Consider the following 22,662-nt stretch of genomic DNA (forward strand, 5'->3'; position numbering starts at 1 on the left):
GGCAAGTCCTATGTTGACTATTATTGATAATGTTTGCAGCATTACAGGGACGCGCTGAGAAATGAAAGAGCGGAAATAATTAGCATAAACCAGGCACTTTAAAAATGAGCTGAGATGCTGTTTGGGATAAGCGGATTCCCCTGAAGAAGAATCTGTTTCGAAACCTGGCCACGTTGAGGTTACAGCGCTACTGTGGATTTCTTTCTCAGCCATTCGATCAGCGTATGGAGCTAAGTATTTTTGGACTTGGTTATAACGTAAAGAGTTTAGCATCGATGCAAGAAGGATTTACAAATTTTTAAACAAGTTGATTGTGAGTGGTGGGCTTTTCCCATTTTTTTGGACAAAAATTCTTACTGTTTAAAGAAAAGACAAAGATAATTAAAGAGTTATAGATGGATGGTAGTTTGTTCGTGATTAGAACTAAGAACAGGGGTAACCGGGATTCTTGATTCAGATTTATGAAACAACCACTTTCCATCACAATAAATTTTTTGTTACAAACTGAACAGTTTTAAAAATGCAGTACATTCTTATAATGATGTTTTAGTAAGAAAATCTGTTTCAACCTTTTTCATGTTCCATCTTGCTGTGTTTTGATTTGGAAATGGAGGTAATGGCTTCCACCCATTCACTTTCTTCAGAAATTATTGTTGCTGGCTGAGAGAACTCCCTTTCCTCACAACCTGAATTTGGAACAGTCAGACACTTGCTTTTGATGGCATCATATGCTATATTTTCCTTTTTATCCTGAAAGCAGTCAGGATTATTTGCTTGTCTTTTGTTTTGAGAACCTGAAATCAAGCAAGAAGGCAGCTGATTGTCAAAGTTTATTTAAAGACTGGGGAACAGCAACTATTTCAATTGCCTTTATTATTGAGACATAGCGATTATACACACCACAGCAATGCTACACTACTGAGATACTGAGTGCACTAGTATTACTTTAGAATATCACTGCTGGATTGATAAAAAACACATTGATCATTACTGCAATTATGAACATTTTCAAGAAAAAAAAAGATTTAATTTTATTACTTGGTTCCTAGTTCTTTAATGCCATCACATTCTAGTTTATTATATGAAATCTAAATAGGGCAAAGTGGAAGGATGAGTACTTATCAATCTATCAGAGATATGATTTAACTCACTTTGGTGTATTATTTTCAGTTACGAAAGCCTTCAGGTTTAGAGTGCATTATAAATTTACAATAAAACAAAATTACCAGCATAAAAGTTCATATAACATAATTCAGCCTACCATCTGTATAGCAGCTATATACTTTCATGAATCCCTCAACAGGTCTTTCACACGTTTTAAAACATTTCCAAGCTAGCCTTTGGCCTTTACTTCTTACTACTTTAAGCAGCAACATTAGCCAGATTCTTTAAACTATTACCTATGCTACTACCTGGTTCTTGAGCTTCTTTTCAATGGAATTCCAAAGGTTCTTTAATTTTCATATTTATTTTGTAATAAAAGATTTATGTCTTGTTTTAAAACATCCATGTACATTCCTTACACTTGCATGCTAAAGGCTTTGCATGATCAATATGGTGCCTGCATGGGGTTCAGCTGAAGGTCAGAAAAGCTGCATCCCAACTTACTTTGAGCTATAATGATGGTAAGAATTGAGCAGAAGGAGCTTTCAAAATCTAAGCATTAATATTTTCCCTGGAACTAAATAAAAAAACAAAAAGGGCATTTTATACTGTAACTATGAACAGAACTTTCAAAAAAAATTATTTCCTTTAGCTTTAAGCACTTTAAAAATAAAAATGCTCTTCTTGAGAACTAAGAGATGCATCCCACATAGCTCTATACACTAACATGTCAATTCTATCATCTTTGTCCCCCCTCACACATTGAAAATATAGGCATCATAGAAAATCCTAAACAAGTAACTTCACCTTGCATCTCTATCATTAGCAGAAGGTAACTTGCATTTATGTAAAATTGCATGTATTGATATCTTCCTTAACACCACTGGTTAATCCTTTATCATGCAATAGTCTCTTCATTCTTAGGTTATTACAATTTTCATCTCATCATCTCTATGGATTCCTCAAAACATTGGCTGTCTAACTACTATACATTCATTATGCTGCTACTGCTCATTTTTTGATTCAAAAATCTTGTAGCTTTGCCCTCAATTTAAACCCCATCTATTAATTCATTTTTGCGACTTTAATTCTTATCCCTTGTTCTCGTTTCTAATGGATTGTTTACAACTGCACAGAACTGTAAAGCAAGCATGAAATACAGGTCAGTCTGGGTGTCAGTTTTGGGTTTCAGTACAATATTACTAAAACTTTTTGTTAAGGATGTAGAATCACACCTATATGCCCAAATGGCTGTTTACTTAAGAAACCTCATTCCTTGCAGTTTTACTCAAGTACAGTTGCCCCTTTCTCATTAAATGCCACCTATAACCAATCTAGTTTAGCTTTTCCCAGTCATGGCAAGTTAACTCAAAACCTCCTATTTGTTTTTTGCCTATGTCTCTTGCTGTCTGTCTTGACTAGATTGTAAGCTCCAAGGAGAAGGGACTGTCTCTTACATGTCTCTGTAGAGTGTTGTGAATATCTGTTACAAACTATACAAATGAGTAATAATGATCATGTTTTCTTAAGACCCATCTTTCAAATGCTCCTGAAGGAGTTATATTAGCTCCATTTCACATGAAAGATAAGCATAAAACTGTCTTCCTAGTACATAATCAGTAGTGGAAAAATCTTTAGAAAAGTTAGGTGCCAGTCAAAACTTTTCAGGAACCAAGGAAAATATATATTTTATACATTTTGGGAGGGGGGGGGCGCTTTATTTTTTTGTTTAAACTTTTTGTTCTTAAAGCTGATTCAGCTTTTTTTTTTTTTTTGCTCTGTTTTAGGGAAAGAAGGGGCAATTAAAAATATTTAAATCTATTTTCCACGTATTTACTTCCCTTACCTATCCTCATCCTTTTTCCTCCATCCTAGAAAGACTGAGATTTCTCCACTCCTGCTGATTTTCAGTCTTGCTTTTATCTACCTTGACTAAACTGAATTTACTTTAGTCTTTCTATAGTCTCTACTTCTCAATTGCTGGTGGTGAACAAACTTTTTATTTCATGCCAAACATGAATATATGCAAAGGAAGTGATCTTTTTATTATTAATATTATTATTATTATATTTTGTTTACCATAGGGATGATAGCAAGGAGGACAAAAAGCCTTTATTAATTAAATTTAACCTCTCTAGAGTCATGTTGTAAGATATAATTGGAAACTGATACTACAATGATAATGTGCCTTAGATTAGAAGACCTCTGGCTTCTAGACAATTTAGAGGTTGATCAAACCTTAATTCTATTGGATGTGCATATAAGGCGACTTGAGCCAAACCGATGTCACTAGTACCCCAGGAAATGGTAACTTTCAAACAGCCACGCGGACATATGCTGGCTCATACCCAGCGACACGGACATTTTCTAACATATGTGTGTATGATATAAAATCAGCTGTATGCACATACAAGTGCACACAATTTTATATGGCTGCAAGCATGTGCATGCAAATGCTGGCTCTACCGCGTAAGTGGGGAGGGGTGATTTTATTAGATACGCGCGCCAACAAAATAGCCCTTTTGCCCAGTTCATCCAATTAACGGATCAAATTTCCTAATCTCCCCTTTTACCCTCGACCCTTAAAACCCCATTGACTTGCCTAGTTTTTTTTTCTTTTAATACTTAGTTGGGGACCCCGATGCAGATTTCAAAGACTTCCTGGAACGCCCATGTCCCACTCATGCTCTGGCCAGAGCACTCCCTACCCTTTTTTTCAAGTTTTGATTTGTGTGCATACTGGGAGATATGCATGTACTTGCAGGCCTTTTAAAATTTGCATGGTGCGGGTCGGCCTGAGACACGCGCGTATCTCTTGGCTTTGGCGCACGTAGGGCTTTTAAAATCAACCTTTTATTTTTTATTGTTAAAATAGGTCTCATCAAGGGGCCATGGAGGGAAACACATACTTCAACTTCCCCTTCGGTCAAGTCTGTAATTGTTTAATTATCCGTTCAATGTCTCCTGCTTTGCTTCCACAGAAAAAACTGCATCATCTTTGTATTATGCTAATTGGGATTAGGATAGACACATTTCTTTAAAGAGCTCCTCATCACCTGTGTAGAGAATATTTTGGCTTTGGAAATCAGCTTGTAAATTCTACCCACTCAATATAAAGCTCAGGAAATGTTTTTGTAAATTAGATATCCTATGACTGTAAGTCAATTTGTCTATGTAATAAATGATTATACCACCTACTAATAAAACTATTGCAGTAGTTCCATTTGCTTGATTATATATTCCTCTGTAGAAGAAATGTCACATAGAAATCTCTTCACTTTGCTCTTCAGATACAGAAAAAAGTGGTATAACACTAAAACTAGTTTCTCTGTTTTCAATTCTGATAAATGAATGTGATATTTTTATGTGAGATCACGGAACGAACACAAAGTGACTAAGACAGAGAGCTTCCCAGCCTGGGAAGTTTATATCTGTTGCTACTGAAATTCATTGTCATGGAGCTAGCATGATTACTCTTTTATTTTAAACCTATAACAACAGATTTGTTTTCAAAGGAAAAGGATGATTTTGAGATCAACGCTTCCTGTGTGACAGGAGAGAAATCTGGAGACAATGGGGCCGAAGTAATAAGACCCATGAAGAAACAGGCACTAGTTGTCTGTGTGTTTTTTTCACTATGCGGGGCAAAGGTTGGCACCTTTGTGGGATGTAAAAAACCCCCCAAAAAACGATTTGCATGAACAAATTCGCAAACAAAAGAAGAAACCTGTGCACATATGTGCAAGAAAAGCCCTGTGTAATAAGCTGCTGCATCCGCGCCAAAAATCCGTGTGGATAATCTGCACCTAAGGAAATAATTGTCAGCATGTCTCGGGTTGACAGCTATCTCCCTTTCTATAAGTGAAATTATTGATCCTGGAATAAGAAGACATTTTTCTAATTAAAAGGTGATAATTCACAACACATGGCAGCGATAATGGCTGGTTTTTGGAAGAGCAGGAAAAGTAGCACCTGCTGTATTGGCTGCATTGATAAGCGCGGGAAATGCAACATTGGCTGTATATAGGAGAGTGGGAAAATGTAGCACATTTCATTGGTTGGTGTACAGTGGCTGATCTTCAAAGAGTTGTGATTGCTATACACATATGTTGATAATCACAGGACACTCCCCTTTCAGTCTAAAAAGAAGATCCTTACATTAGCCTAGTGTGAGTGTAGTTTGAAATTTGTGAGAGTAGGTGTCCAGAGGCTAGTGGCAGGTTGGGAGCTTATTATTATAATTGATGAGTGTTGTATTTTTTGTGCAGTTTACTTACTGCTGTTTCCCCTTCCCCTCATTTATGACTGGAGCTTGGATGTGCATTGCTTTGTTATTGTCTTGTTGTCTGTGTTTTCATCCTCTAGGCAAGAAAGAGCGGCGTGGGAGTTTGTCATTGCTCTGAGAATGCAGTGCAATGGGGAGAGGGTGTGTGTGTCTGAGGACGAAGACATATGGGTGATTGGGGACAGCATGGATAGAAGTGTGGTGTTTGACTCAGGTGAGTGTAGTCAGGGAGGGGAGATGGGGTAGGAGAGGATTGTGGAAGAGTGTAACGGTGCAGCTGGGGGGGGGGGTAGGAGTGGAGGGAAAAGAAGGCAGGTGGAGGAGATAGAGCAAAGGTAAGGAGATGGGAGAGGGTGCAGTGGCCAGGGAGGTAGGGAGCCACAGTAACCAGGAGGAGAAAAGACAGCAGAGGGAGGCACACGTTACAGAGTGTTGCATCGGAGGTGGACCCTTGGGCTGAAGTGGGGTTGACGCAACCTGTAGGTAGGGACCTACGGGTTTCCACCGTCGGCAGGTGGAGTGGGCTGAAGATAGAGGCCGCTGGAGCTTCACCTATACCAGCCCTTGTTCCCTGCGAGTTAAGCCTTTGGGTGCCGGGACCGGCAGGACTTAGGTGGGCCTCGAGGTTGGTTCGTGAAGTAAGGCGGTTCAGCCCAGAGACAGCAGTCAACAGGTGGCGTAGTCCTATCTTGGACAGGGTTCGGTACAGGAACTCAGGCACCAATGGAACAGGAGGCAACTGGAGGTGCCTAAGCAAAGAAAGGCCGAAGCCTTGTAAGTCCACGTCCAGGAGATAGGCTGGAGGAGGCGTCAATGACAGGCTGGAATCAGGCATGGCGGCAAACGAAGGTCGTGGCAAGCAATGTAGAACTCTGGACACGGAGTAATCTGTAGCGTAGTCAATCAAGGCAATAGTCAGGGCACGCAGAAGGCAGGCGTAGTCAATCAAGGCAATGGTCAGGGCATGGAGAAGGCAGGCGTAGTCAATCAAGGCAATGGTTAGGGCATGGAGAAGGAAGGCGTGGTCAAACATAGCAAAGGTCCAGGGTTGGAGATAGGCTGAAGAGTAGTCAAACATAGCAAAGGCCCGGGGTTGGAGATAGGCTGAAGAGTAGTCAAACAAAGCCAAGTCGAAATCCAAAACGTCAGTCCAACACATAGATAGGGCAGGAACGAGGAAGACAAGAACCGGGAACCACAGGAGACAGGAACACAACGTAGAGACGATTCTCTATCAGCAACGAGTACTCGGAGTACGAGACCTGTTGCAAAGGCAACGCTATGAAGCGAGGCCTGAGCTTATATATGCTGAAGAGTCTGACGTCAGTAACCGGGGTCGCGGCCAGATTCCCGCCGCGGACCCTTTGAAAGAATCTTGACTGGCAACACTGGGGACCATGGCAGAGCCAGAGGCACCAGAGGCGACCCACGGTCTGAGCTGGCAGCCCACCGCTACCAGTGAAAAGGAACCATGAGCTGGAGTCTGTACAAGAAGGTGAGAGGGCAGCGCCGCGGGCGGCATGCATAACACAGAGGAAGAAAAGGATCTGCTTGCCAGGAAGATGTATGAAGTACAATGCACTGTCTGGACAGAAGACTTCCACAATGGTAAAGAGAAGGATATGGGAGAGTATATCCAAAGATGTCAGCAGCATGTTGGTGGCAAACAGGTCAGTTGAACAATTAAAGCATCAGTGGTGTGACACCAGATTGGCTGAAAAAGCCAAGATGACCAGACAGAAAGGTCCAAGCACCAGACAGGAAGAGAGCCACCATGTGATGTGCAACTAAGAGGTAGAGGACCTGGTAAGGGCCACTCTCCAAATTGGCTTCATCACAGGGGTCCATACAGGAGGGACTGACACTGAGGCTGCAGACGGATCTGTGGGCATAGTGTAGAGGTGGAGGAGCCTGCTAAGAGGTTTATGTGGTAGAGGAGAAAGAAGCAGAGGCAGAAAATTCAACAAATGTAGCAGAAGGGTTACAGGATGCATCAGTAATGCTGTTCATTGAGCCAACGGATTTCTTGCAAGAGTAGAATGATAATGTTGAGCTCAATCTAATGTGGTTGGAGACATCACCCGATGCTGGGGGTGGCGAGTCCCCTGCTGCCAAAGAGACCTCTGCTAACCACAAGGAGGGGCAAAATCTTTAACCTCCATGCACACCTTTATGGAGAATCTGGCCTTGGAACTCATTGCTAGGCAAAGCAGATACAGGGCACTGGAAAACAGGATGGAGGGCTGTCTAGTCACAGATTATGCAGGTGTGCAAAGAATTAAGAAAAATGCGAAGGCAAGCTAGACAGCAAGAAATAAGATTATATGAAAGCATCAATACTGCAACCCAGGACCTAGATGCAGCAATTAGGCAGTTGAATGCTACTTTTCTGGCCCAGCAAAACTCCTCCGGCAAAAGCTCAGCCACTCAAAGAAACCACCTTCGCAGAGGAAGAAGCAGAGGGGGTGATCAGGATAGCAAGCAGTAGATAAAGTGAGTGCATGGTTCTAAATCAATGGCAGCTCCACAAAGAATGTCGCCATTGCTCGTCACTGTTGCAAGACTTGCTTCTCACAATTTCCTCCTATCTAACCTCTCCCTCACCCCTTTCTTACCACTCCTCTCTCTAGCTGCTCACTCAACGAATCCCTCTTCTTTTGTCTTCCCCCAACCTCCCTTTCTCTCCTGTGCAAGACTTGCTCCTCTCAATTTCTAAATGCTTTTGTTTTTTTTTACCCCCCCTTTTCAGGTGGATGTCATTGTCATCGCTTGTCGCTGCTGTACATGGACATGGCGATTGGGCTCCTGCACTTCCTTCTCGTGCCAAAGCTTCTCATGCCTGAATGCCTTTCCCTCCTTGACCATTGCCATTTTTTTTGGATAAATAAACAAATTGCATTTATTCCACTTTTGTTTCTTTTAAGGGTCTGTCCATCATTTTCTAGTTATTTCATTCTTAAAAGGTACTCCTTTTCCCAAGTCCCTTCCACCTGCGCTCCCTCCCACCCCTTCCCCCACGCAAGACTGGATCTTCATATCTTCTCTACCCCCCAACTCTCCCCGCCTCACTAGGTAGCGAAATCTGACATGACTGAAATATGAATTTGTTTTATTTTTTAACAATTTACATTTACTTTAATCATTATTCTGTCCCCCCTCACCACCCCCACTCCCCCATGACAAGAAAGTTGTGTTCATCACACCACCCACCCCCCATACTCTCCTCTCAGTAAAACTCCTATCTTTAATCCCCTTCTTGTCTCCCCCTCCTCAGTGCTGAAGTCCAACAAAATAAAGGACACATACATTATTACAAATCTAAAATATTTTTTTGATAAATTCTTAACACTTTTACAAAAAATATATACAAAATAAAATAAAGGACAGAGGGATAAACTAAGGAGATAAACTATTTACAAGAAAATAAAAAGGGACTGGGACAGTAGGGAGGGCAGTGACAACAGATTTAGGGGTCTTCCTCAAATACTCTGATGCACCTAGCTAAGGCCAGCAGAACTCTTGTATGTTCCTACTGCTAGGCGCATGATTAAAAATGCAAGACCCCCAAGAGTTGCTCGATTTGCCCTCAGCTCCTCCCCCAACATCTGGATAACCTGGACAAATTGGTGCTGAGAAACAGGCTCATTGCTTGGAGTGGATGCTTCAGACGATGGGACGGGTTCTCCAGCCAGACCGCCAGATGTTGACGGAAGAACAAGAGGATGATGCAGGCCTACCTTGGACAGCAAAGGCTGCCCAATCTGTGCCTCTCCCTCCCTACTGGCCTGGTGAAAATGGGGAGGAAGCTCTACGGGGTGAGGAGAGGGTGCTATGGCCTGGAGTGCGCATCCTGGAGGTTGCAATCTGCCACCGCTGCTTTGTCTCCAGATGGTGGCTGAGGTGGGGAGGAGCTCCTTCCCAGTGGTGGCACCTGCGTTGGCAGGGCCTGGAACTGGTGAGTCGCCAGCCTCCTGCTCTTGTTCCTCCTCTGGCGACGATATGTCATCTGTGAAAAGAACAAAAATATTGTGTCTTCTCATGTGCACCCAATCTGTGAGAGGGTATAGCTTTTCTAGTGGAAATGTAGGGGAAGGGAAAATCTAATAGGTATGTGGTGCCTAACCCATAGAAAATACCTTTGATATTCAGGTTACCAAAATAAACAGGCTGTTTGATGCTGCCTTGCATGTGCATTGGATGGTGGTTTGCACTCGATGACAGAGTTTGAAGCGATAGTTGGTGGGCTACATAGCAAGGCATCCAGCACCATGAGACTGAATATAAGTGTTGGATATGGCCTGTAAAAGTTAGTATACAAAGAAATGTTATAGTGGTTGTGAAGAACTTGAAGGTTTTATCAGATAGGTCAGAGTATATGTGAATGAGGATTTTTGTCAGCTGAAAGCAGAGACAGGGTGATGCAGCGCTGTGGGCCCATGTGTGGATCCTGCTATAAACAGGACGTATACAGACTGAATATGGCTTTAATGGCTAGAGAAAAAACTTACCTCCAGCCCTGCCCCACCGAGCCCAAAGCTGGTCCAGCCACCTCCTCTTATGTAGGTGCAACCACCGGGCTTTGTTCTTTAGGTCCTCAATCTATAAGAAGAAAATGGATGAAAAATTTGAGTATGCACAAACTAATGAAAGGGATCCTTACATGTTCCCCCAATCAAAATAGTTCACCACTCAAACATCACAGACAGGACATTCTCTATCACAGGACCTTCCATCTGGAACGCCATGCCTCCGGACCTCAGGCAAGAAACCTGTCTACTAACTTTCAAAAAGAAACTAAAGACATGGCTATTCTGCCGAGCCTTCGCAGATACTAGTTCTACAGCCTGATTTAGAATCATCATATCACTTATGTAAATACTCAAAATGCTAAGCTCGCTCACAATTTATCATGAGGTTTGGCCTCTGCCTCCTTCCCATACTCCATTGTATATAGTAATTTATTGTATATAATTATTTATCTTTCGTTCTCCCACTCTTTTTTCCTTCTCCCTGTTAAGGCAACCTTGTTATAATGTAACTTTTATGCTCCTTCTAAACGTCTCTTGTTGAATTGCTGGTTATAGTTCTGCTTAGTTCGATGTAAACCGAGTTGATTTGATCTGTATCAAGGAAGTCGGTATATAAAAGCCTTAAATAAATAAATAAATAAATAAATAAATAAATAAATAATTGTGATCTCTGTTGTCATGTATCTTACTGATGTCTGAAATGGGTAGCATGGTTCTTTACTCTCCATTAATGTATGAAGAAGAGATGGAATGTCACCTGTATCAAAAGTACACATGCACAAGCAACCTCCTTGAAGGGCCCTGATATCATTAGTCACTATTAAAGTAGCTGTGCAGAGCAGGCAGTGGGAATACATAGAAGGGACATTTTTCTGGAGAATGAAAACCATACAACAGGCACTAATAATATATGATATTGGCTAGATGTATTAATCAAGGCCAGAACTGGCCAAAATTTAACACCTGAATAAATAATTTTGCATGTATAATGTTATATAAATCAAAATATGCTTTTTGATATAAATAACATTATAGATTCAAACATTTATGCTGGAACCCTAGAGCCCTCACCCCAGCCTCTCAAGCCCGGCACTAATTACCTACCCTCAGCCCATCCAGCCCCCATCCCAGGCTCTAAGAATACACCCCATGCCCCTCGAGTCCAACCCCAGACAACAAGTACCCACCCCAGCCCCTCATGCTCCATGCCAGAAACTAGGTACCCACCCCCTCGAGCCCTCACCCCCCACCCCAGGCTCTAAGTATGCAACCCATACACAAGATTCCCACCACAGACACTAATGACCCACCCCACGCACTATATTACCACTCCTTGCACCTAGAGCCCTACCCAAGGCACTAAGTACCCACGCCATGCACTACATTCCCACTCCCAGCCCCTAGAGTCCCTACCGCAGGAATTAAGTACCCACACCTCCACCCCCAGCCCATAGAACCCCCAACCCCAGGCACTGCTTACCCCACATGGATGGGAAGCTCCTCTACTGAAGGCCTGCTAGAGGTCATCCCAGGGAATTCTGCTCCTCCGAAGGTTCGCCTCACACCAGTGCACGGGAAGAGATGTTCCTCATTCTGCACCATTAGGGGCATCCCTGGTGGTGAAATTAGGCTGGCACACTGGTGGAGGAATTGTGGTGACACACCCATGAAGAACAGGAAGTTCTGCCCATGTGGAAGTGTGTCTGAGTGTGCGCACACCTGCATCAGCACACAGTGTGCAAATCTTGTATGGTAAGCGCACATGTGTGTGCAGGATACCCAATAAACATCTTGGTTCTTGCTCACCCATATAAGAGCAAAACATTTTTTCCCTCCCCCCAAATCACTGCCTCACCTAGCACTCCCATGTCCTACTCCTTTTCTAGCCGCTCATCTATTTCCCCCTCCCTCTTCCCCTTCTAAAAGCATGGGGGTTTTGGGGGTTTGAAAAGAAGCAGTGGAGATTTAACAGCTGTGAAAAATGATGACCAGTAAAATGACAGGTAAAACTGAACATGGAAGAGGTGAAAAAAGCAAAAATCCTAACATATTCTCCACATACCTCACTCACCCTCCCTTCCTATACTTCCTCTCACTAAGGACACCCTTCAACACCCCCCTTTCTTTGATCTCCTTCCCCCTCTAGAAAGGAAACAATTATCCATACATATTTCCCCCTCCCCTACTTCCTATTCCTTCTCTCACTAAGGACTCCTGCCAAATTCCCCCTTCCTTGGCCTTCCCCCACCCCCTTTCCTCCCTCCTCTGACAAATAATCAACGATCCTTACATATTCCTCACCCCTTCCCCCCTTCATACACCTCCACTTACTAAGGACTCCTTCTGCAACTCCATTTGTTTAGTCTCCCCATCCTTTTCCACCCCTCCACTCTCAATCAAACATGACGCTAAAAAACCCACATTAAAAAACCACACTAGCATTTCTCCCTGCTAGAGCGGTTCTTTGCATTGACTGTGAATAGATAATGTTATCCTTTATATGTTATTTGCATCTGCTCACACAAAATCCACTGCGGGTCTGTAAGCAGGTTTGTACACGTGTATTTTCCTCACCAAACCCTTATTACATATCTGTACAGTCTATGCGCAGGAAACTGTGAGCACAAACCCACAGCAACTTTAGCACTGCTTATTATATCAGCCCCAATGTCAGCTCTGAACCTAGGTACCAAATCTATAGATGCTGCCTACAGGATCAGTAACTGCATATAATCCTAATCTCTAGGGATTTTTTTTTTTTTTTTTTTTATACTTGAGGATACAAGCATTTTTCTTTGTAAGTAATGAATTGAACTTGCAAGTATTTTTTGTTTTGTTTTGAGGAAGCCATGCTTTTTGATATTAGAATTCTTTAGTGTAGTAATGCTGATTAAATAGTTATCCAGGTATGGTGAACCAGTATCAACTCTTCTCTTAGACATGCTGCTAAAACCACTATTACTTTGGTGAATTATTTTTGTGTGCTCTGAACTGTAACCATTTCCCAGCTATGCCCAAATGAAGAAATTTCTGATGACTTTTTATTATTGGAATGTAGAAATATCTGATTCCTTCCAATTCAAATCATAGGCCAGACCAATAATACTGCTCCCTCAATCAATAGTTCTCCCATTAACTGGAGGCACAGAATATTGGCTTTAACTGTCACACACCATATGTAGAAGTGATATCACAGAATTAAAAAAAAGAATGTTTTTGGCCTCCATCAACTAGATGAAGGACTAAACCCAATTCTTCTGGACAGGTATGGCAGAAAGCAAAGGAAGGGGTGGTTTAAAATACATCTCTCATGATTGTGAGCCCTTGTACTGTGGTTTGGTTGAAGCAGCCTAGTAGGTGAACCCACTAGGCCCATGTTGACAACTAGCGGACACGTCCTGGACTGGGACTGAGCTGGACCTTCACCTATACCAGCCCTGCTCCCCGCAGGTTGAGCCTTTGGGTTCCAGGTGCTGGCAGGACTTAGATGAGTGTCCCAAAGAATGGTCAGAAAGAGAGAATCCAGAGCTGGCCTGAGGTCAGGCAGGCAGCAATCAGACAATTACCCAGGTTCAGGCCAAGAGTCAGGGCAGGCAGTGAGCAAGACGTAGTCGGATTTTGTAGCAGATGTCAGTGGCAGGCAGTAAGCAAAAGAGTGGTTCGGGTACAAAGGAATCAATACCAGGAAATCAGGCAGACGAGGGACCAGGATGTGACAAAGCAGGAGGTAAGAACGAGGCTAGACTGGAGCTGGGGCAAGGTAGACTGGACGAGGCAAGGCAGGCTAGAACAGGAACAAGACTGGAACAGGAACACAACAAGATCCGGAGAAGCAATACACACTGCAAAGCTGCAGGGGACCTGTTACTAAGGCATCGGTCTGGAGTGGGGCTGGGATTTAAATACCAAGCCACAGTAACATTATCAGTGCCAGCTTGAGGCCATGGAACCTTCTTAAGCCGATAAGCAGCACCCCTAGGGAAGTCAGCCTCAAAGGGCCTGTAATGGCGGCATCCACGGTGCTAGAGTAGAGTGAGCGCAGGGTAAGTGAGGCTGCTCACGGGGCCATCCCGTAAATAGCCAAACGTTACATCATCTTTGCTTTTCAGGTAAATAAAAACGTAAAATCAGGAATAGAGCGAATTATTCTAAAAAAAAAAAATTAGCTTATTAGCTTCCAAGTACATTAAATATGAACTTTGCTATTAAAGATAAACAATTCCATAAGGCTATGATATACATTTACATACAGTATGGGCCAGATTTTAGTACCTATGCGCGGGTGTAGATTTGTGCACGCAACCCGGCGTGCACAAATCTATGCCCAATTTTATAACATGCGCGCTCAGCCGCACGCATGTTATAAAATCCGGGGTCGGCACACACAAGGGGGTACACACTTGTGCACCTTGCGCGTGCCAAGCCCTAGGAGAGCCCTGATGGCTTTCCTGTTCCCTCCGCCCCCCCACCTTCCCCCCCCTCCCTAACTCGCCCCCCAGCCCTACCTAAACCCCCCCCAACCTTTATTTTGGAAGTTGCACCTGCCTCTGGGCAGGCGTAGATTGCGCACGTTGGCCGAGTGCCGGCGCGTGATCCCCTGGCATGACCACTGTGCCGGAGGCCTCTGTCCCACCCCCACACCGCCCCTTTCACAAAGCCCCGGGACATGCACGCGTCGCCGGGCCTATGCAAAATAGACTTGGCACGCGTAAATCCAGCTGGATTTACGCGCATAGGGCTTTTAAAATCTGCCCCTATGATTTTATCTACTGCAAATTACCAGTAGATCTTTTAATTTCACTATATTTATTTCTACTGCTCAAAATTCACATTCAGAAATGGAGCTAATAATATGCGAGTTGAAAGATAATACACAAAATATTTAACTTAACATTGGCACTAAAAATAATGGAGAAATGCTAAAGAAATAGATTTTCCTGTTACTCCATCCTAAGAGTTCCATAGATGGAAAAGCATCCAATTACACTTTTTCACAAGTTTAGTAAAGTATGTGTATGATACACAACCGAATACTAGGCATGAATGCATTGGGCCTATTTTTTTAATCACAAATCTAATACTTTTTGTTCTAAATAACCAGTTTTAGAGAGGAGACCTACATGAAGAATGGAGGGAATCCAAGATGTTTTCAGATTACAATTTTTGGTAGTCAGGAAACTTTAGCTTACAGTATACATACCTGTGAACCAGGTAATTACTATAGCTGTAATGCATGATTAGGGTGTGAAAAAAGAGGGAATCTTATAATTGAGTTTTTCATAATATATCCTCTGCGGGGAAAAGAAACTGAGTTCTGACTGCAAGCCATATTTGCTGCCATGGAAACTGAACTTCCACTTCTGCCCATTGAATTCACATCCTGCTGACATTAATCAGCAATGTCTATTTGTGCCAAATTAATATCATGCTGCAGGAGCTTTCAGATACAAATGCTTGACAGAAATTTGCACGTTTCAGTTTTAGCAAGGAGACAACTTTACAGATCTATTGCCATGTAGAGTTAGCATTCTCTGTGTACAACCTGAAGAAGTAACTATTCCCATACGCTTGTATAAAACAGTTGTCATCGCATTTCAGGCAAGCTATCATGCAGTGTACATTGTACTTACCATTGCTGCCCTGAGGACTCTCACACATTTCACAATAAGGCAATAATGAGCTGTTAGTATATGTACAAGCAGAACAGTTCCAGTGCTTTTTGGAAAGCTGCATTTTACTTGAAATGGGCAGCGTGCCTTCAGAAACTGTTTGAGATCCCAACTCTGTAAACATGGAGCTACTTTTGTCACTCCAAGATTTTCTTTTTAAGTTAATGGAATTTCTTTGAGTATGCATATCTATGGATTTGACTTTTTTTGCTTGAGGTTCAGTATTATTTTTACAGAAAGTGGCATCCACATGAATTATTTCTCTGCAGTCCAAGAGGGACTGGCTATCTCCAGCTTCTTTTCTTGGTGCTGGTTTAGGAGATGTTTCATGGTCCTCTATCTCAGGACATTCTGGGTTGAAAGTTGGAGGTGAAGCACAAGAAATCCTTTTGCGTTTTTTCTCTTCATCAGACTTAGGTGAGAAAAAGGAACGAATATCATGCTGCTTCTCTTTCTCAAACTAGGAGACAAAGGAATAATCATACCATTAATATAAAACTTCAACCAAAATTATTACATCTATTTTTATTTTTTCTGGTGAAGCAGAGCTCACTTTAGTTTTCACTCAAATCAGATGATTTATATAAATTCACATACAAAAAGACATACAAAATTGGAGTTCTGACACATTGCAGTTTATTAGAATGCCTTGTTCTTGTTGTGTTTGTATGATAACTTTAAAATATGGAAAAAATGTCCATTCTGAATGAGAAAAACAAATTACAGGAGCAATACAGCTTTCTAAACTCATATGCAACACTGAAGCTCATCTCTAACCTACTTGGCATGAATTACTTTATAATGTGGAATGATGCAATTATTGGAATTTTTAAATGAGAGGCTAAAGTATAAAACATTTGAACAAAAACAAAAGAAAAAAATCTCAAGCAATTTATAATGTAGTATATAAAAGGTGTTGGAATAAATATAATTCCAATGATGTACTGAAGGGGACTTCTGGGAGCCCTTGTCAAATAATTTTATGGCAATAGATCACCTCACAGTAAGCACAAAAATTGTTTAAGCACCCCAATAAGCAGTTGACAGTACATCACTATATGACATCTACTATAACTGGCAACTGATTATCTAATATACCTTTTTTATGCCTGGTTTATCTGAATACTTATCTAATGAATGTTTATCTCACCATAGTCCAGATTAAAATTTAGTTAAAAAATTTCTAATTGGCTTAACAGCCACCTTTGACACTGTAGACCATAACCTTTTATCAAGACAAAAAAATGGGACAAAAAGTGCCAGACTCAGAAAAATCAGGTCACCAAACAAACTTATACCAAAATGAAAATAAGGTGTCAACAAGCCTGACAACGGGACATGCACAAATGTGCTAAGATTGCTGGGAGTTTTCAATCATCCACCTTCACTAAGAGATATTTTTTCAGGTTTTTTAAAGCAAGTAAATCCACAGTCATAAGTGTTATCTCATAAATATCTCTTAGTGAAGGTGGATGATTGAATAGTCCGGGCAGTCTTAGCACAAAAGAACACTAAAGATCTCAAAATAAAAGACTATTAATTATTCCCACTTTACAGAACACACAGCTGATGCAAATAAGAGATTGTATATTTTCCATAGCGGGTCCAAAGCTCTGGAACTCTATGCCTGAGACACTATGTGGCAGATTTTAAAACCTGCGCATGGGCGCAGATTTGTTTGCTCAACCCGGCGCGAACAAATCTACGCCCGATTTTATAACATGCGCGCGCATGTTATAAAATCCAGGGTCGGCACGTGCAAGGGGGTGCACAATTGTGCAAATTGCGCGCACCAAGCCGCGCAAGCCTACCTCCGTTCCCTCCGAGGCTGCTCTGAAATCGAAGCATTGGAGTGGCCTAGGAGGGAACTTTCCTTCCGCTCCCCCGCAACTTCCCCTCCCTAACCCGCCCCCCAGCCCTACCTAGAACCCCCATATACCTTTGTTGAAGAGGTTACGCGCGCCGGCCGATGGCTGGCCCGCGATCCCGGGCTCAGCAGCAAACGGCTGATGTGCCTGGAGGCTCAGGCCATGCCCCGCCCCGGACCGCCCATGCTCCGCCCCTTTTTGTAAGCCCCAGGACATACGTGCATCCCGGGGCTTGCGCGTGCTGCTGAGCCTATGCAAGATAGGCTTGGCGCGCGCAGTGGGAGGCAGGGGTAGGTTTTCGGGGGTTGCGCGCGTATCTTACGCGCGCAACCCTTTCAAAATCTACCCCTATGATTTTTACCAGAGAGAAAGAGATTTAAATGTGAGTTAAAAACATGGCTATTCAAAAACGCATATAATTTAACTTAAAAACATCAGAATATACAGAGCAACAAAGACTAAAAGAATAAAATATAATAATCAAATCATGAAGAATAAACCAAATGGAGAATGTAAGATTCTCAAAACAATACTCTAAGATCTGTAAACTACTATTTTGTTTTATTTTTGCCTTATAATACATAATAGATAATCTCACTTGATCGATATTAATACCTTACTATAAATACCTCCCATATAACCAGTCATTGTTTGTTTCTTGAGACATTACTTTGAATGGTACTTTGTAAACTGTTGTGATCTATACATGGAACGATGGCATTTTTCCAGTGCCAGGAAAAATAGTGGAAGGTGTTCAGAACAAATAGAAAGACATGGTTTAATGGAACAAAGTCAGCATGGCTTTACCCAAGTCAAGTCTTGTCTCACAAATCTGCTTCATTTTTTTGAAGGAGTTAATAAACATGAGGATAAAGGTGAACCGGTACATGTAGTATATTTGGATTTTCAGAAGGCGTTTGACAAAGTTCCTCATGAAAGGCTTCTAGGAAAAGTAAAAGTCATGGGATAGGTGGCGATGTCCTTTCGTGGATTACAAACTGGCAAAAAGACAGGAAACAGAGTAGGATTAAATGGACAATTTTCTCAGTGGAAGGGAATGGGCAGTGGAGTGCCTCAGGGATCTGTATTGGGACCCGTACTTTTCAATATATTTATAAATGATCTGGAAAGAAATACGACAAGTGAGGTAATCAAATTTGCAGATGATACAAAATTGTTCAGAGTAATTAAATCACAAGCAGATTGTGATAAATTGCAGGAAGACCTTCTGAGACTGGAAAATTGGGCATCCAAATGGCAGATGAAATTTAATGTGGATAAGTGCAAGGTGATGCATATAGGGAAAAATAACCCATGCTATAGTTACACAATGTTAGGTTCCATATTAGGAGCTACCACCCAAGAAAGAGACCAAGGCGTCATAGTGGATAACACATTGAAATCATCGGTTCAGTGTGTTGCGGCAGTCAAAAAAGCAAACAGAATGTTGGGAATTATTAGAAAGGGAATGGTGAATAAAATGGAAAATGTCATAATGCCTCTGTATCGCTCCATGGTGAGACCGCACCTTGAATACGGTGTACAATTCTGGTCGCCACATCTCAAAAAAGATATAGTTGCGATGGAGAAGGTACAGAGAAGGGGGCCCAAAATGATAAAGGGAATGGAACAGCTCCCCTATGAGGAAAGACTAAAGAGGTTAGGACTTTTCAGTTTGGAGAAGAGACAGCTGAGGTGGGATATGATAGAGGTGTTTAAAAGCATGAGAGGTCTAGAATGGGTTAATGTGAATCAGTTATTTACTATTTCGGATAATAGAAAGACTAGGGGGCACACCATTTATCCTGCGCTAGTCTACTCCAGGACCATGGTCCAGAGTTAGAAAAACCTCTGGGGCAAATGCCTTTTTGTTCGTCTGTTTTTTCAGGTACATGCTTATGTGCTCACATTTTCATTCAATTTGTGTTTTAATTCGTTTGATGTAATACTAAGTTTGGTTTATCTATAATTCTTATTACATACGCCTTGTTATTTGTATCACACATGCTTACCACGTTCGATGTAATATTAAGTTGGTTTATCGATAATTCTTATTATGTACGCCTTGTTATATATATCCCACATGTTCAATGTAATTTCTAACTTTAGTTCTCTGTAAACCGGCGTGATATGTACTATTACATGAACATCAGTATATAAAAGCCTTTAAATAAATAAATAAAGTGAGTTACCTTTAGATTTGTGAGGAGTTGGCAGAGGGGGAGGAGATAAATGTTAAAAAGAGTAGGGGAGAAAGAGGATCCTTGTGGGACCTCCAAGAGTTGATCTGATGGGGGAAGATTCTTTGTTACTTATTCTGACCTTGAAGTTCCTATTGCAGAGGAAGGACTTGAACCAGTTGAGGGCTGTTCCTGAGATGCCGATGTCTGAGAGAAGGTTGATGAGGATGGAATGATTCACGGTGTCGAAAGCAGCTGAAATATCGAGCAGCGCCAGAAGAAAAGTTGACTTTTTATCAAGGCCCAAGAGGATACTGTCCGTGAGCGAGATTAGAAGGGATTCAGTATTCAGCGATTTACGGAATCCAAACTGAGCTGGGCGAATATCTTGTGTTCGTCAAGGTATTCTGAGAGCTGGTTGTTGACAATTTTCTCCATGAGTTTGGCAATAAATGGGAGGTTGGCGATGGGTCGAAAGTTAGCCGGGTCATTTGGATTCAGGTTGGGTTCCTTTAGTAGTGGTTTAATAGAAGCGAGTTTTAGAGAATCTGGTACTAATCCTTGTGATAGAGAGCAGTTGATAATTTCTGCGAGTGGCTTAGAGATTGCTTTTGGGATGCTGATCAGTAGTTTTGAGGGGATGGAATCCGTCGGATGAGAAGAGGGTTTCATCTTCTTTAGAATGGTTTCTATTTTGAGGGGAGAAGTGGGTTCGAATGATTTGAAGATTGCTTTCTGGCAGTTGGTGGAGGTGTAAGAGAGAGGTGGCTGGATCTTTGCGGAGGCGAGTGGTGCTATGAGGTTGGAGATTTTTTTCTCAAAGAATATAGCAAGTTATGAGGACTTGAATTGGGCTTGGTCGTCTGGGATGGCAGGGGAGGCCGGCTGTGTAAGAACCGCGACGTAAGAGAACAAGGCCTTGGCGTCAAAGAAGAAGTTATGGATTTTGCGGGCATAGAAATCTCTCTTTGTGTGGAGGATAATGTTTCTGTAGTTGTGCATGGCTGTTTTGTAAGCTGATAAAGTCTATTCCATGCTACTGATGCTAGAAACAGCAGTGGCTATTTTCTAAGTCAACTTAATTAATAGCAATCCAATCTTATCCAATCTTTTTTAAAATCCAGCTACATTAACTGCACTAACCACATCACCTGGCAAAAAATTCCAGAGTTTAAGTGTACATTTAATTCCACTATTTACCTGTTTCCAGTGTGAAAACTGACCATTCAATCCTATTGTTTCCTGTCTTTTAACCAACTTGCAATCCACAAAAGGACATCGCCTCCTATCCCTATTACTTTTTAGTTTTCTCAGAAGCATCTCAAGCGAGACTTTGTTGAACGCCTTCTGAAAATCCAAATACACCACATCTACTGGTTCACCTTTGTACATATGTTAAAAAAATGTAGATTTGTGAGGCAACACTTCCCATGTTGGCTATGTCCCATCAAACCATGTCTATCTAAATGTTTTGCGATTTTATTCTTTATAACAGTTTCCACAATATTTCTCTGCACTGAAGTCAGGCTTACTGGTGTATAGTTTCCCAGATCATCACTGGATCCATTTTTAAATAAAGGGGTTACATTGGCCATCTTCCAATCTTCAGGTAGATCAGATGATTTTAATGATAGGTTACAAATTAATTGAAATAGGTCTGAAATTTAATTTTTTTTTAGTTCTTTCAGAACCCTGGGGTGTTCTGGTTCAGGTGATTTACTACTCTTCAATTTGTCGATCAGGTCTACCACATCTTCCAGGTTCACCGTGATTTGGTTCAGTTGATCTGAGTCATCACCCATGAAAACATTCTCTGGAATGGGTATCTCTCCAACATCCTCTTCAGTAAACACTGAAGCAAAGAAATCGTTTAACCTTTCCGCGACGACCTTATCTTCTCTAAGTGCCCCTTTAACTCCTTGATCATCCAACGGACCAACAGACTCCCTCGCAAGCTTTCTGCTTTGGATGTATTTTAAAAAGTTTTTATTGTGAGTTTTTGCCTGTATGGCCAACCTCTTTTCAAATTCTCTCTTAGCCTGTCTTATCAATGCCTTACATTAAACTTGCCAATGCTTATGCTTTATCCTATTTTCTTCTGATGGATCCCTTCTTCCAATTTTTGAATGAAGATCTTTCGGCTAAAATAGCCTCTCTCACTTCACCTTTTAACCATGCCGGTAATTATTTTCCCTTCCTTCCACCTTTCTTAATGCGTGGAATACATCTGGTCTGTGCTTCTAGGATGGTATTTTTTAACAATATCTATGCCTATTGCACACTTTTTACCTTTGTAGCTGCACCTTCCAGTTTTTTCTAACTTTTTCTCAGTTTCCCTTTTGAAGGTTTAGTGCTAGAGCCATGGATTTACTTACTTTCCCCCTTCCAGTCATTAATTGAAATTTGATGATATTATGATCACTATTGTCAAGCGGCCCCACCACCGTTACCTCTCTCACCAAATCCTGTGTTCCCCTAAGAATTACATCTAAAATTGCTCCCTCTTTTGTTGGTTGCTGTACTAATTGTGCCATAAAACTGTCTTTTATTCCATCCAGGAACTTTATCTCTCTAGCATACCCTAATGTTTCACTTACCCAGTCAATATTGGGGAAATTGAAATCTCTCATTATTACTGCACTACCAGTTTGGTTAGCTTCCTAAATTTCTCTTAGCATTTCATTGTCCGTCTCACCAGTTTGGCTAGGAGGATAGTAGTATATTCCTATCACTATTCTCTTCCCCAACACATGATTGTGCATTTAGTCTATTGCAGGATCTTTATCTTGTTGGACTCTATGCCATCTGGACACAGAGTGCTACCCTACCACCAAGATGCTCCTCTCTGTCATTGCAATATAATTTGTACCCCAGTATAACACTATCCAATTGGTTATCTTCTTTCCACTATGTCTCTGAGATGCCAATTAAGTTTATGTCATCATTCACTGAAATACATGCTAATTCTCCCATCTTATTTCTAAGACTTCTGGTATTAGCATACAAACATTTCAAAATGTGTTATTT

At 41.6% G+C, this 22,662-nt stretch overlaps 1 protein-coding gene across 5 annotated transcripts in view; it reads right to left on the minus strand.

Moving 5' to 3' along the window:
- ZRANB3 (zinc finger RANBP2-type containing 3) overlaps positions 1 to 22,662 on the minus strand; it is a 593,631-nt gene that overhangs the window by 159,392 nt on the left and 411,577 nt on the right. For all 5 annotated transcript variants that reach the window (XM_029605377.1, XM_029605376.1, XM_029605378.1 and 2 more), the window contains 2 exons: positions 15,549 to 16,047; positions 570 to 794 (listed from right to left, as the gene is read on the minus strand). In XM_029605377.1, the coding sequence (XP_029461237.1) occupies positions 570 to 794; positions 15,549 to 16,047 (724 nt within the window). The remainder of the gene's footprint in view (positions 1 to 569; positions 795 to 15,548; positions 16,048 to 22,662) is intronic.

This window comes from Rhinatrema bivittatum, chromosome 6 (genome assembly GCF_901001135.1).
Source record: "Rhinatrema bivittatum chromosome 6, aRhiBiv1.1, whole genome shotgun sequence".
Taxonomy (NCBI): Eukaryota; Metazoa; Chordata; class Amphibia; order Gymnophiona; family Rhinatrematidae; genus Rhinatrema; species Rhinatrema bivittatum.